We start from the raw sequence: 13,865 nt of genomic DNA, 5'->3' as shown, positions 1-13,865 counted from the left end.
GTACAATATATATTGTTTTTCGCATTCAATAAAATCCATATTTTGAAATTGCGCTCAATTTTCTGCTTTCCTGCTGCACCTTGATTATTTCTATTGTTGTTGTCTGATTCTGTGTGTTATTCCTGTCGGCGCATTGTGCTAGTGTCGGTGGGAGTCCTGTTGTTGTGTTCCTATTTGGAAAGAGTAGCATTTGCGGACTACTAACCACACGGTGCCCTTTTCCCAACATTGTGGAAGGCGCCTCATGAGAAGTGGTTTAGAGCCTTGGTACCTTCATGGGGCCGAGGCGGGTTGCTATGACCCAAGCAAATTCTAATGCGAAAATGGCGGGCCAAGATGCTGAGAGCCTGAGGCGGGCGGCGTCACCTAGCAAGCAAGTTGCGAACCTAGAGGATGAAAACTCCCAGTTAGCTAAGACGGTGATGAACCTGGATGAGAAGATCTCTTCCCTGGAAACAGAGATCACAGTGCTGAATTTTAAGCTGGAGGAATGTCGGCAGGTGATCTAAGAAATGGATAATGCCTTTGCAGGTGGCGGCACTGCTGATATGCGGGATGAGATGGAGTAGATGTCTATTCAGATTGGTTTGCTCCAAACTTGCAGTGAGTAATGCCTCTATTGTTGCTCAAGATCTTGGTTCTAGGCTTCAGATTCCTGAACCGAAGGCCTATGATGGTGTTCGTGATGTGAAGGAGGTCGAGAACTTTCTTTTCAGCATGAAGCAATACTTTCTTGTAGCAAATATGGTGGATGAGGCGAGGAAGGTGCCGACTGCGATAATGTATTTGGTGGGTGATGCCAAGCTGTGGTGGTGCACCAAATATACTGAAATATAAGCCAACCAGGTGTGACAGGATACCTGGACCCATATTCGGGAAGCGATTACATAGTGGTTCTTTCCAGAGAACGTCGAGTTGCCAGGCGGGCATTGTGGAAATTGGAGCATACAAGCTCCGTGTGGGATTATGTGAAAGCCTTCTTGGCACTGACGTTGGATATCCGAGACATGTCGGAGAAGGATAAGCTCTTCACATTCATTTATATTATGTATATAAATTATAATTATATACATAATATAATTTAAAATTTATTTTATGCAATTTGATCTTTTTTTTTTTATGTAAGTGCTTATTTGGTGGTTGAAAATGTCCAGTCAATAAAAGCTCCATATAAAAAAGTCTTAATTTTGTCTGCCTCAGTAATTACAATCACTTTAAAATTTTCAATGGCTAGAAAAAAAATTAATTCCGAGTTACTAATTACCAACTTATATTTGGAGTCCTTATTTTACCACTCATATATATTTTCTTAAACACCCGTTACATCATTACTGTAACTAGTACCATCTACACACTCACTAAAAATATTTAACATTTAATCATAACTAATATGGTCATGGCTATAAGTCATGAAAAAAATATTACGACTTATAGCCATGGCAAAAATAATTTTCATGATAGATAATTTAAAATTTCGTATTGATTTTTATTTAACAATAATTAATAATAATTATTTATTACGATTTTACCCTATTGATAATAAAATTATAGTCAATAATAAATTTTCTTCTAGTGACTCGATTTGTTGTCAAATTCTAAGTTTAAAATTATAAATATTTATTAAAACTATATGCATTCATTTTTTTTAACTATTTAGGTATTTACTAATGATGACTGAATAAATAAAAAATAAAAAAAAGGTACGATAGTTGTTTACAAAAAATAAATAAGAAATAAAAAAATAAGAAAAGTGAAATGAGAAATGAGGTCGGGATAAAATGAAACAGATAATAAGAGGTAGCGAAAAGAGGAGAAGGGAGATAAAAGATAAATGGAGAAAAATTAATTTGGTATTATTTTTTTATATAGGGGTAATTTTATCAATATATTAAAAAGCACACCGAATAAACACTTTTTTTCTTGGAATTTGTCAGAATTTCAAATACCATTCTCAAATAAAAAATAATTATATAGCTTTCATAGGGTGATGTAGACATGACTACTCTACCCCCTCGCTAATTTAAAAAAAATGTTGAAAAAATGGAAGAAAGAAAATTAAGGCAGACCAAAGTAAATAATTCAAAGGACATATTAGTTTATAAAAATATTTAAAATAATTATAATTCATAATTCCAAAAGTATTTTAGTCAATTCACCATAAAAGTTATATAGAAATCTAAAGGAGGATAATGGTACGGGTTCTTTATTAGACGAATATTTAAATTAAGGGTTAAATACAATTTACCCCTCTGTGTTAATAGAAAATGCAAAAAAGGCCCTGTAAAAAATAAAGTACAATTTACCTCCCTGTGACACTATAAGTGATGCAATTTAACCCCCCTCCCCCTCCCCCTCCCCCTCCAGAGGGTGGTAAATTACATCATGTTTTAAATCTCAATGGGGTAATTGCATTTTTTTTGTTTACAAAAATTTTTTATATTTTTCTATTAACACAGAAGTAAATTGTATTTAATTTTTAAATTTAAAAAATATTTATAATTATACCAAACTTTAAAAAAAAAAAAAAAATAGTTGAACCCTATCCGTTTTGCCCAAATCTAGTACCTCCCCACCACTATCCCAAAAATATAAATGTCATTTATGATCATTTTGCCTATCCTACTCAATATTAAAAATCTCTTTGCTTAGACCTTAGCAAATTTTGAGAAAATTATATTTTTGGTCCCTTCAAAAGTGATAATTTTAGAGATAAAAATGTAGAACAATGGGAATCAAAATTATTTTAATATTATTTAAGGACTACAATATAATTTTTCTAAAATTTGCTAGAGGGCTAAGCAAAAAGATTTTTAATATTGAGTAGGATCGGCAAAATTATTACAGCCCACATTCATATTTTTGGGATAGGGTGGGGAGGTACTTAGATTTGGACAAAACTTTCTTACACCGAAAACTGCAAACATCTTTCCTGCGTTCGTATAATAATAAATGAAAGTTTCTCGTAAAACAATGGGACAATAATTTTAGAGACAAAAATGTAACTCCGTCCGTAGTTATGCAGCTTTAACAGTTGTGGTTAAAATATTTGTTACGGTTAAAAGTCATAGTAAAAATACTTATTTCGATTTATAGATATGATAAAAGTAATTTTTATTGTAGATAATCTAAGATTTTGTAGTGATTTTTATTTAATCATAATTAACAGTAATTATTCATCATAGTTTTAATCCATAGTCAATAAAATTGTAGTTATAGTAAATTTTCTTCTAGTGATATAACATATATATATATATATATATATTAATAGAGATAATTATGCTTCCCTCCCCTAAATTTGGTGTAATTATATATAGATCTCCAATGGTTTGAGAAATTACATCTAGTACTCCTGGAGTTTGCTTCCATCTAACAAATAAGTCGATCTATTAGTCAAAATTCACCGAATTTGCTGATATTAACAAAAAAATATCGAGAAAAAGATCTATATTTACCCTCGATTGACTTATTACTGACTTATAGCAGGTCCAATGAATCTTTTTATAACCATATCACCCTCATATGTCTTCACATGTTAATACGTATGAGGAGGTATATCTTCACGTTATAAGGATATTTTAGTCCGAAACAATTAAACCTACAATAAGTCAACCAAGGATGTATAAATATCAATTTTTCATTCAGGTTTTCATTAATATCAGCAAATTCAGTAAAGTTTGGTTGACGGGGGATTTTATTGTTAGATAGAAACAAACCTCAAGAATACTAAATATAATTTTTCAAAATATAGAAAGTCTATATGTAATTAGATTACATTTTAAGAGAGAATAGTGTAATTATCCTACTGTAATAGAAGATATAATCAGATTTGCAATAAATGTAATAGAAGATATAATCAGATTTGCTATAAAAACTGGAGCTGTCAATTCCCTCCCCACTCTTAAAGTTGTTATGCAGCTTTAATTAGTCATTAACAAAAACAGAGGCTAACAATAGAGCTGTGGGTTGCTACCATAGCATATGCACATATATTATAAATCGATAGAAGCTGCAGCCTGCAGGCTAGAGAAGATTGTGTGATCAAGTAGTGCATGCACAGTCTGTCCTCTACACTTGAGAATTAAAAGGTATTCACTACATTGATATTATTACATGTATCTCCTTCGACTTTGATTTTGATATCGATTGATATGTTAACATAACATATCATGCAGTTCGACTAGCTTGTCGAGGATGAGGGTAGCCGTGGTGGGAGGCGGTGTAAGCGGGCTGGCGGCCGCATATGTTTTAGCAAAAGATGGGGTGGAAGTGGTGGTGTACGAGAAGGAGGACGCCTTAGGTGGCCGTGCCAAGACAGTTGACATCGGTGGCACTCTTCTTGACCTTGGTTTTACTGTCTTTACTCGGGTAAATTAATATGTATTATTCTTGTTCTATATTAAATTGGACTTTATTGAAATTTTTATGTTTATGAGATTTTACAAGCTATTAGTTAAATCATATAAGTTCATATCTAAAATTACTAAAAAAATATTTCTTTATCAGAATGTATATGCTTTAATCATCTACACATATATATATTTATGTATATACATGGTATTAAATAATAATAAGCTCAAAATATTTCATGTTTTAACTTCTTGTAAAAATAATAAAAATATTGAAGAATTAATTTCATCTGACTGAAATTCAACTCAAAATAAAATGAACTTAGTTAGTAATATATATATTAAAGCTGATTTAGAATAAAAATTACTTTTAAGACTTTAAATATGACGATATTCCGATTTTTCTGAAACTTAAAAAAAGTTGAGAACTAGACGATATTGCGGACTTTTCAAAAATCAATCTCTTCTATCTTGCATATTGATCATACACAAGAAAGAAAATATACCACATATTCGTTCTTCACTAATTAAAATTTTAAAGTTCTAATTTCCACTTAGTTAAGAAGAAAAGTTAGTCTTATCTTGAAATTTTCTCAACACCAAGTTATAATTTTTTTCAAATTTTGTTTTATTTATATCAATTTATGTATTTTGATTTTTCGACCTTTGCTCTTTTGTTAGTTTTGTAATTCTTTTAATAGATTTATTTTTATAGAAGTGTTACATTATACAAAATCATCTGAAACCAACATAAACTTGTACAATTTCGAATTTAAGTTAAAATCAAATAATTTGGTAAAATCGTTGATACTAATTCAAGATAAATATAACATTAAAACAAAACTTGAAACCGTATTGTAAGTATAGATTTTTTTTCCAATTTTTTTGTTAATATAAGCAAATTTGGTGAATTTTGACTAATGGAGGGACTTATTTGTCATACGAAAACAAACCTTAGAGATGCTAGATGTAATTTTTCAAACCACAGGGGACCTATATATAAATATACCAAATTTTAGGGGAGGGAAGTGTAACTATCCCTATTATACATATATATATATATATATATATATGTTGTATTACTAGAAGAAAATTTACTATAGCTACAATTTTATTGGTTATGAATTAAAACTATGGTTAAACAAAAATCAATACAAAATCTTGGGATTATCAAAACTACTTACATTGTTACTTTTTGTTTGATAGATCTTACATGTTACTAAAGACAAAGCCTTGATCAGAATTGTATTTCATGGTTTAACTGTTGGCTGAGATGTTACTGGCTTATTGGACAGGTTATGCATCCAGAAACTATTGAATTGTTGGAGAGTCTTGGAGTTGATAGGGAGCTCTGTGACATGTCATCATTCTCTGTGAGCTTGGATGAGGGTCAAGGGTGTGAATGGGGGACCCGAAACGGGGTCTCAAGTTTGTTTGCACGAAAGACGAATGCTTTAAATCCCTACTTTTGGAATATGATTAGAGAAATGGTTAAGTTCAAGAATGATGCGTCATCGTGAGTACTATTACAAGCAGACTTATGTTGTGTCCTAAATTAGTTCAGAACAAGTATGTCAAGTTCGATTTGTAATAAAAATCTCGTTGTTGCAGTTATGTTGAGGAGCTTGAAAGCAATCCAGACATTGATCGAAATGAGACTCTAGAGCACTTCATTCAGTCATGTGGTTACTCTGAGTTGTTCCAGAAGGCTTTTCTTGTGAGACTACATACTAAAACATTGAATACTGTGAAATGTCCATCTTATAGCAATATGCTTACTCTTGCTATTCCAACTTTTTTGGAGGTCCCGACTTGTGCTTCTATCTGGTCTTGCTCTTCAGGAGTAATGAACTTCTCTGCTTATTCTGTACTTTCAGTTTTGCGAAATGACCCCACTTTGCAGGTAATTTATGTTGTGATTTGCAAATGTATGCAGCATGCCTACTGTATTTGCTCTAGTTTCGTTTTTGGGGTTCGAGTTGTATGTACCTTTTACAATGATTTACTCTGCAGCTTATCGGTCGCTCTCAAAGACTTACTCCAACATGGCGTTCGGAAAGTTATGTTGATAAGGTACGTTCAGATTTCCTGAGATTCCTTAGTTCAACAACAATCGTTTACAGAAATGTTGCAACTTGAAATATTTCAAATGTTGAAATCATGTGATTTCATTTTAAAGTGTATTCTGATTGAATTACCTCAATGGATTAAATGCAAAACCAGGTTAAGAAAGAGCTGGAAAGTAGAGGCTGCCAAATAAGAACCAATTCTGAAATATGTTCAGTTTTTGCAAATGATGAGGGTCAGTTTTATGTTCAAATTCAGTGTTCATTTTCTGATTATCTGTTCCCTTTCCAAGTTTAAAAGCAGGAGTGACGATCAAATAAGGAAGTTTCACTAGTAAAATTTACAAGTGTTACTACAATACTGTGCTATATGTCAGATGTGAATGCGGAAAAATTACTATATTGATTATCAATGTATTTCTTAACTTTCTCTGTTATTTTCTTCTTTTTCCGGAAATTAATTTAATATATAGTTGCAGGTTGTGCTATAACTTGTAAGGATGGCTCGAAAGAAGGATATGACGGGTGCATAATTGCAACGGATGCTCCAGATGCTCTCAAGATGTTAGGGAAGCATGCAACACATGATGAATTAAGGATACTCGGTGCCTTTCAATACGCCTGCAGGTGCTCTCGTCTGCTTTCTTTTTGACTTCCATTCTTCTTCTTTTTCTATGAAGCAACTAGTGTTTGAATGATGAGCTAAACCGTAAATTCTTCAGCAGTATCTTAAATGAATATTACATCTGCAGAAAGGCATTAGTCAATAGCTCCTGGAGAATAAGAATTACAACCTTAGATACGAACATAGCCAAATAAACAACTTTAGAATAGATAACTTGTTAATTTTCACTAGTTGCTTTCAAGGCGCATAGCATACATTTCTTGTAAGTAGTATATTATTTGCATAGCTTCAGCCAGTTACAGAACGCTTATTGCTCTGCCTAATCCAGACCTTTTGTTTATTAACTATTTCCCACCTCGCTAAATGAATTCTCTAAGAATCGTAGATCATGTACTCAGAGCAAATTATTCTGCAGCACTCTGCAAGCCGTGCATTTCTCCTGTTTCAGTTTTCTGGGAAGTAAGCTGATTTTCCTGATCATGAATGCAGTTCCATTCTTTAACTTTATTGCAGTGATACTTTCCTTCATCGTGACAATGATTTAATGCCCAAAAACCCAGCACTATGGAGCTCAAGGAATTTTCTTGGCACTATCGATAAGAAAGCTTATATAACATATTGGCTTAACAATATGCAGGTTTGTAAATAAGTTTCTGCATTTAAATAACAGATAAGTTTTGCATGTTTCTGCATAATTTGAAATTTCAGACCATAATGATTCATTCTTAAAGAAGAGTAAATAGTGCAACAGAGAGTCACTGATGAATAGTTCAGCTATCTTAAATAACTTGCTAATATAGTGATATGAGATAGCAAGAACTTGTCAACAATAAAAAAGTTCGACAGCATCCGACCAGTGCTGTTACATACATTAATTATTGGGATTCTATTGCTGGCAATGCTACTGTAAGCGTAATCATGTTAATTGTCAATCAAAGCTTGTTTTTGGTCATTCACTTGCCAGGATATATAGAGTGTTGTGTGCGATTTCAAATTCTTTGAATTGATATTAATAGCTGATATATTGAACACGAATTGAAATACACCAGTCATCTTTTGGGGGGAAAAAGTTCTGGTCGTATTTTCTGCAGAAACCTGTAACATACAAAAGACATTTGCTACAACTTTGCTGTTGATGTACTTGCAGAAACTATGGGGTCTTAAATTTATAAAATGGAATGCTCTTCCTGCTATATCCTTTTCAAAGCCACTTTTCATGATAATTAAATCCTTGCCTTCTTGTGACTTGTTTTGTTTTTAATGAATGTGCAGAATATCAACGACACTGTGCTTCTGTTCTTTTTTACCCTGAATCCACCTCACACACCTAAAAGTACCTTATTCAAGTGGTCAACCAGGCACCCAATCCCATCTGTTGCTGCTTCAAAAGCTTTACGTCAACTCAATCTTATCCAAGGAAAGAGGAGATTGTGGTTCTATGGAGCATATCAAGGTGCATTGGAGATCCTCATAAGCATTTCCAGTAGCCATATGTAGAATACCTCATTGTGTGTGATGAACTTAATGATATACCTTGTTTTACATTTTTTGCAGGCTATGGCTTCCCCGAGGATGGAATCAAGGTATTTTACGGCAGTACTTGAGAAACTGTGGATCGTGTAACATTTCTTCAACTCTATGTTATCTATCTTAGTTCATCCTAGTTTTTATCAATCAACGTAGTTTGACAAAATTTCAGACATATTTTAATGGTATACGCAGAGTTTTATTGGTTCCGGTTGGTGCCTTCAGTGCATGGAATGAGCAGAATGACAATTAGGAAACAAGTGGAACTAATCTGCATTATCTTTTTTATATTTCGGTTGCAAAATAAATTTATACATTCTAGTTTGATTCACTAAAATACGAAAACAGAGTTTGTCAAGCATTAGACATGCTGAAGTAGATCTTCACTTTGTGCATTTAACGCCATACTTTAGAGAAACATACAAGGACCGTATATATATTGAAGCAGCAAACAAAGTTGATTCGCATTCCCTTCGAAACACTGTAGTCCTTTTATCCACTTCACTAGATCCTTTTTGACGTTGCATTTAACTAACACATTGTAATAACCAATATTTGATCATGACAGGCAGGTATATCTGCTGCAAACGACTTGCTTAGAAAAAGTTATACTGTTCAGTATAATCGCAAACACACGATACCATCGTGGCTTGAAATTGGGGCGCGAGGTCTTGTCACGAGGTTTCTTGAGAGATTTATTGCTACTGGCTGCATAACGTGAGCTTCTACTCAGAGACTTGATTTATTAACATTTTTGTTTCCATGTCGTATGGTTTTGCCAATTAGTAATAATGTCTTTCATATTTTTAAACCTCCACTGTTAATCTCTTGAGAATCATTCATTGGTCTTTATCCGCTAAGAGAACGTTTTCCCTGTTCCAATCTAAACTCCGTGCAACAGTATACTTTTATACTATACACTAAATGAAGCTATTGGATTATACCCTGTAAAACCGTTTGTGAAACAGTTTATTGGAAGAAGGAGGTACCGCTTTTACATTTGAAGGTACTAGAAGAAAGAGCAATTTAAAAGTTACTCTGAGAGTTCATACACCGCAGTTCTATTGGAAGGTAATGTCGATGATTATACTTAAAAATAGTTTATGTTTCTAAAACAATCATATTAAGAATGAAATACTCTAGTAACTAAGAGAAAAGTACTTGTGTCTCAAACTGAATACCATCGTCACAGGTAGCAACAGAAGCTGATTTAGGCTTTGCTGATGCCTACATTAATGGGGACTTCTCTTTCATTGATAAGGATGAGGGCCTTCTCAACCTTTTCCTGGTAAGGAAATGGTGCCAAATTCTTTCAGATGTTTAGCTTTTTCTCCTCGTCCTCTCGTTGTAGGGACCACGTCCGTATTGTGATAAAGACCTTCCTGGATTTGTATTTTGCAGATATGCATAGCCAGTACAGAATTGAATACTTATATGACAAAGTTAAACAAGAAAAGGTAATTGGCTAAGTGGAATTTCTACGTTGATGCCATTCAGTTGTTTTGCAATACGTGCTTTGAGAATATATTTTCTGCATCATTAGAGGGTGGTGGACACCGTTGCTTTACACTTCTATAGTATCTTCTGCAAAATATTTCTTTAAGCATGCTGCAAGGAAGAATACACTAACTCAGGCGCGCCGAAACATCTCACAGCATTATGACCTAGTAAGTGGCCTTTTTCCTTGGACTATAACACAAGAAAAGTTTCTAATTGTTAACAGCAGATGCTGAACATACTGAGCTTCTTTAATGCATGGTCCAGAAGTTACTAGAATTTCGTAAAGTTTTCATGCATCTCTCTTACAAAGAAAATCACATGTATTTGGAAACTTGTCTTTTACCCTCTATTTGTTGATACCATAATGCATCAATATGTCAATCTATTCCAATATCTGAATACGGTATCATTCTATTTGTTCTTTGCAGAGCAATGAATTATTTTCTCTATTTTTGGACGAAACAATGACCTACTCTTGCGCAATGTTTAAGGTTGGCATCAACCTTTTTATTGTCCATTAGGCCGTGTAGCAAACTTCCACAACATATAACTCCTGTTTTTAACTCTCATTGAAGACACCAGATGAAGATTTGAAGAATGCACAGCTAAGGAAAACCCATACTTTGATTGAAAAGGTGAAGTTTTTGTAGGACACATCATATCCCTTACATGATCTCATCAAATGATTTATGGTGGAAGCTAAATTGTGTCCAAGCACAGGCAAGAATTAGTAAGGAGCATCACATTCTAGAGATCGGATGCGGATGGGGAAGTTTAGCTCTTGAAGCAGTCAAACGGACTGGATGTAAGTACACCGGCATCACTCTCTCTGAGAAACAACTGCAATATGCACAACTCAAAGTGAAAGAAGCTGGCCTGCAGGTATGCCATTTGCTTCACTGATTGCTTCAAAAGCCAGTTTTATACTCATCATCAAAATCAAATGAACTGTTCATTTCAGTTGAAAATTGTTACATATACTTTTATACTTGTTATTATTATATTACATGGAAAATAAATTTGTGTATATGAAAAACCCATCAAAATACTTTTGAATCCAAAAAAACCTTAAGAATATCTAATAGAAAAATCTTGGTAGTTAAAACTACTATGCAGTGTATGTTAAAGGTTAATATATTTGTACTTACTGAATAATCATTAGCCGTTCACATTTTATGGAGCAATTCAATTTTTTAACGTGTTCATAATATTTACAACTATCTTTTTGAAATATCAGTATATTTAGAAAGTAAAATAAATATTAATCTTCCGCGCCCCACAGACGTGCACTTTTATGACATATGTTGAATATGTTTGAAATACTTCATGAGATTGTGTCTTATATTCGACTATGATGTATATTACTATATTTTTAATGAAAATACGTATAAATAAATATGTTTTCGCTATAATTACTTTTTCAAAAATTGAAAATGAAAACATAAACAAACAGGTTTGTTGCATCCAAACTGAATAGTCATGGGGCAGTTCTTCATTTGTGAAGTTAATTGCAATTTCAGGATCGAATTGAACTTCTTCTGTGTGACTACCGCCAATTGCCTAAGAGCTACAAATATGACAGGATAATTTCATGGTGAGCCTTCTTGTAATATGTAACCAACAGGAAAAATGCAAAGTGATGTGGCATTTTTGGTACTGCACGAGTTGATTTTTGCAATTTAGTCTTGTAACTTTAAGTTTTTGCCAATTTTAGTCATGTTCCGGCCAACACCTTTTGATTTTGAGGCTTTCTGGGCAGATTTATGACATGACAGTCCAGTTGGGTTGGCATTTTTTATTATGATGTGGCAGTCAATTGGACTATCACTTCATCATAATGGCCAGAAAAGCCCCTGTTTTAAAGGTCATATGCCAAAATGACTAAAACTTTTAAATTTTAAAGTTATAAAACTAAATTGTGAAAACCAATTTGTGAAGAACCAAAAATGCCACCGCCCCTAAGTTAAAGGACTAATATTGCATTTTTGACCTAATCAATATAACTTCTTACTCAAGATCACCAACCATGTTCAGTTGTTGCCTTGCACTAAATCTATACAATCTGAATGCTGAATTGTCAGTGGGATGATAGAGCATGTGGGGCATGAAGTTATGGAAGAATTCTTTAGGTGCTGTGAATCTGCATTAGCAGAAAACGGTCTTCTTGTTCTCCAGGTAACCAGTGCTTAAATTCCCAATGGTCAGAAAACCAGCACCAGTCCGGATATTACACTAGCTTAGAATGTAAAGAAATGGATTCTAATACTAAAGCTGGTTAAATTTTCCTTTAGTTCATAGCATCGGCTGATGAGAAGTATGATGAGTCCAGGCGCAGCCCGGGCTTCGTCAAAGAATATATATTCCCTGGTGGATGTACGCCTTCGCTTAGCCATGTAATATCTTGCATGGCCGCTGCATCCAGACTTAGGTAACATGACGTTCATCATCATGTCTACATTAAGTAGGTTCTTTGTCAAAATTAACCTAAAGAAAGTCGTCATAATGTTCTTATGCAGTGCTGTGCACCTAGAAGAAATAGGATGCCATTACTTCCACACGCTCAGACGTTGGCGGGAAAACCTCCTGAAAAACCACAGGTAAGAATCTATGATTTCAAAATTCTCTGTAAAGTGACTTTTATTCAGATGTGGAGGATATATGCCCAAGTAAAGAAACCAAACACAAGTTAAACTCATGCTATTAACAACCTAATGTGTCTTTCACATATACTTCTGCGGACCTGTTGTTCATAGTACTTGCACTGTTTTGAAGTATTATTACACTTTGGAATTGATATATTTGTATCTTCTAGTAAAATTCTGGCTATGGGATTCAATGAGAAGTTCATACGTACATGGGAATACTACTTTGACTATTGTGCTGCTGGGTTCAAATACTGTATTCTTGGAGATTATCAGGTATGTGCTCAGCTCCTCTCACACCCTTCTTTTCTCTATATTTGGACAAAAGTGTCTACAAATTTTGTCTCGTGGGTCTTGCTTGATCAGAATTTTCATGCATTTCTTCCTATGATTCTTGTGTTATCAGAATGTCCGGATAATTACAAGTTTTGCTCGCTTGTTTGCTTCTCATTTCGCCTTCTTAGTTAAGGAGAGAACATTGAGCATAGATTATAGTTTTGCCATTTCATTTATCGTTTGAGAAACAGTTCTGTGTTTCATCAGATGCTGAGTTTAATTCTTTAGCTCTCTTCAATGCAAATATGCGGGAGTCATGATACTTGTTTTCATTCTTTGCTTTCTTGGCAGATTGTATTCAGTCGACCAGGCGATGTTGCAGCATTTAGCAATAAACCATACAACGCTGTGCCTGGTGATTATTGAGTATGTGCTTCGATTGGAATTAGCTGCTTCATCAAATAAATATCATGGCTCCTATCTCATGTCGTTCTATAATCTAATCTCTCTGTTGTGCTGTTGAAACAATGAGTTGAAATGTAACAAAGAAAACTACAGTCTGAACATTAAAAATGTCTGTAACATCAGCAGACTACCAACCAATGCTTAAGAGGATTTTCCTCTCTTCTTTATAAGTCTTCCGTTTGAGTCGGAGAAAGGCCCAATCCAGAGAATGAAATACCATTTTCTCATCAACTGAATATTATTGATAATAAATAAACCTTTTGCTTTCATTATTCTGAGAATTAGAGTGCACATTATGCTAAGGGGGATAAATCTAAGTCTCACATCCTAACGCTATTACCACTGCCGGCTGGTTTCAGACAACGGCTTGCTGTGTTGGCAATCAGCAACATCAAAAGAGCAAAGAACACCACCTGGT

At 33.9% G+C, this 13,865-nt stretch overlaps 1 protein-coding gene across 2 annotated transcripts; it reads left to right on the top strand.

Annotated features, from left to right (window-relative positions):
* Positions 1–3,945: 3,945 nt before the first annotated feature.
* LOC105171751 (uncharacterized) lies at positions 3,946–13,716 on the top strand. Of its 2 annotated transcripts, none has more exons than XM_011092962.3 (25): positions 3,946–4,085; positions 4,173–4,365; positions 5,642–5,862; positions 5,958–6,063; positions 6,151–6,249; positions 6,360–6,419; positions 6,570–6,648; positions 6,892–7,039; positions 7,551–7,674; positions 8,310–8,490; positions 8,592–8,620; positions 9,133–9,281; positions 9,533–9,635; positions 9,757–9,852; positions 9,966–10,021; positions 10,108–10,231; positions 10,493–10,555; positions 10,640–10,699; positions 10,785–10,946; positions 11,585–11,658; positions 12,146–12,239; positions 12,356–12,492; positions 12,581–12,661; positions 12,877–12,982; positions 13,334–13,716. In XM_011092962.3, the coding sequence occupies exons 2-25, from the start codon at positions 4,192–4,194 to the stop codon at positions 13,406–13,408; spliced, it is 2,601 nt and encodes an 866-aa protein (XP_011091264.1). In that variant the 5' UTR covers positions 3,946–4,085; positions 4,173–4,191; the 3' UTR covers positions 13,409–13,716. The 2 variants fall into 2 exon arrangements, with proteins under 2 accessions (XP_011091264.1, XP_088741686.1); XM_088885560.1 differs by having other exon boundaries at positions 6,886–7,039.
* The last annotated feature ends 149 nt before the right edge of the window (positions 13,717–13,865 follow it).

Source organism: Sesamum indicum, linkage group LG10, assembly GCF_026168435.1.
Source record: "Sesamum indicum cultivar Baizhima isolate 11 linkage group LG10, ASM2616843v1, whole genome shotgun sequence".
NCBI classification, from domain to species: domain Eukaryota; kingdom Viridiplantae; phylum Streptophyta; class Magnoliopsida; order Lamiales; family Pedaliaceae; genus Sesamum; species Sesamum indicum.
Note: the sequence above shows the minus strand (reverse complement) of the source record. Positions and strands in the feature narration are given on the sequence as shown.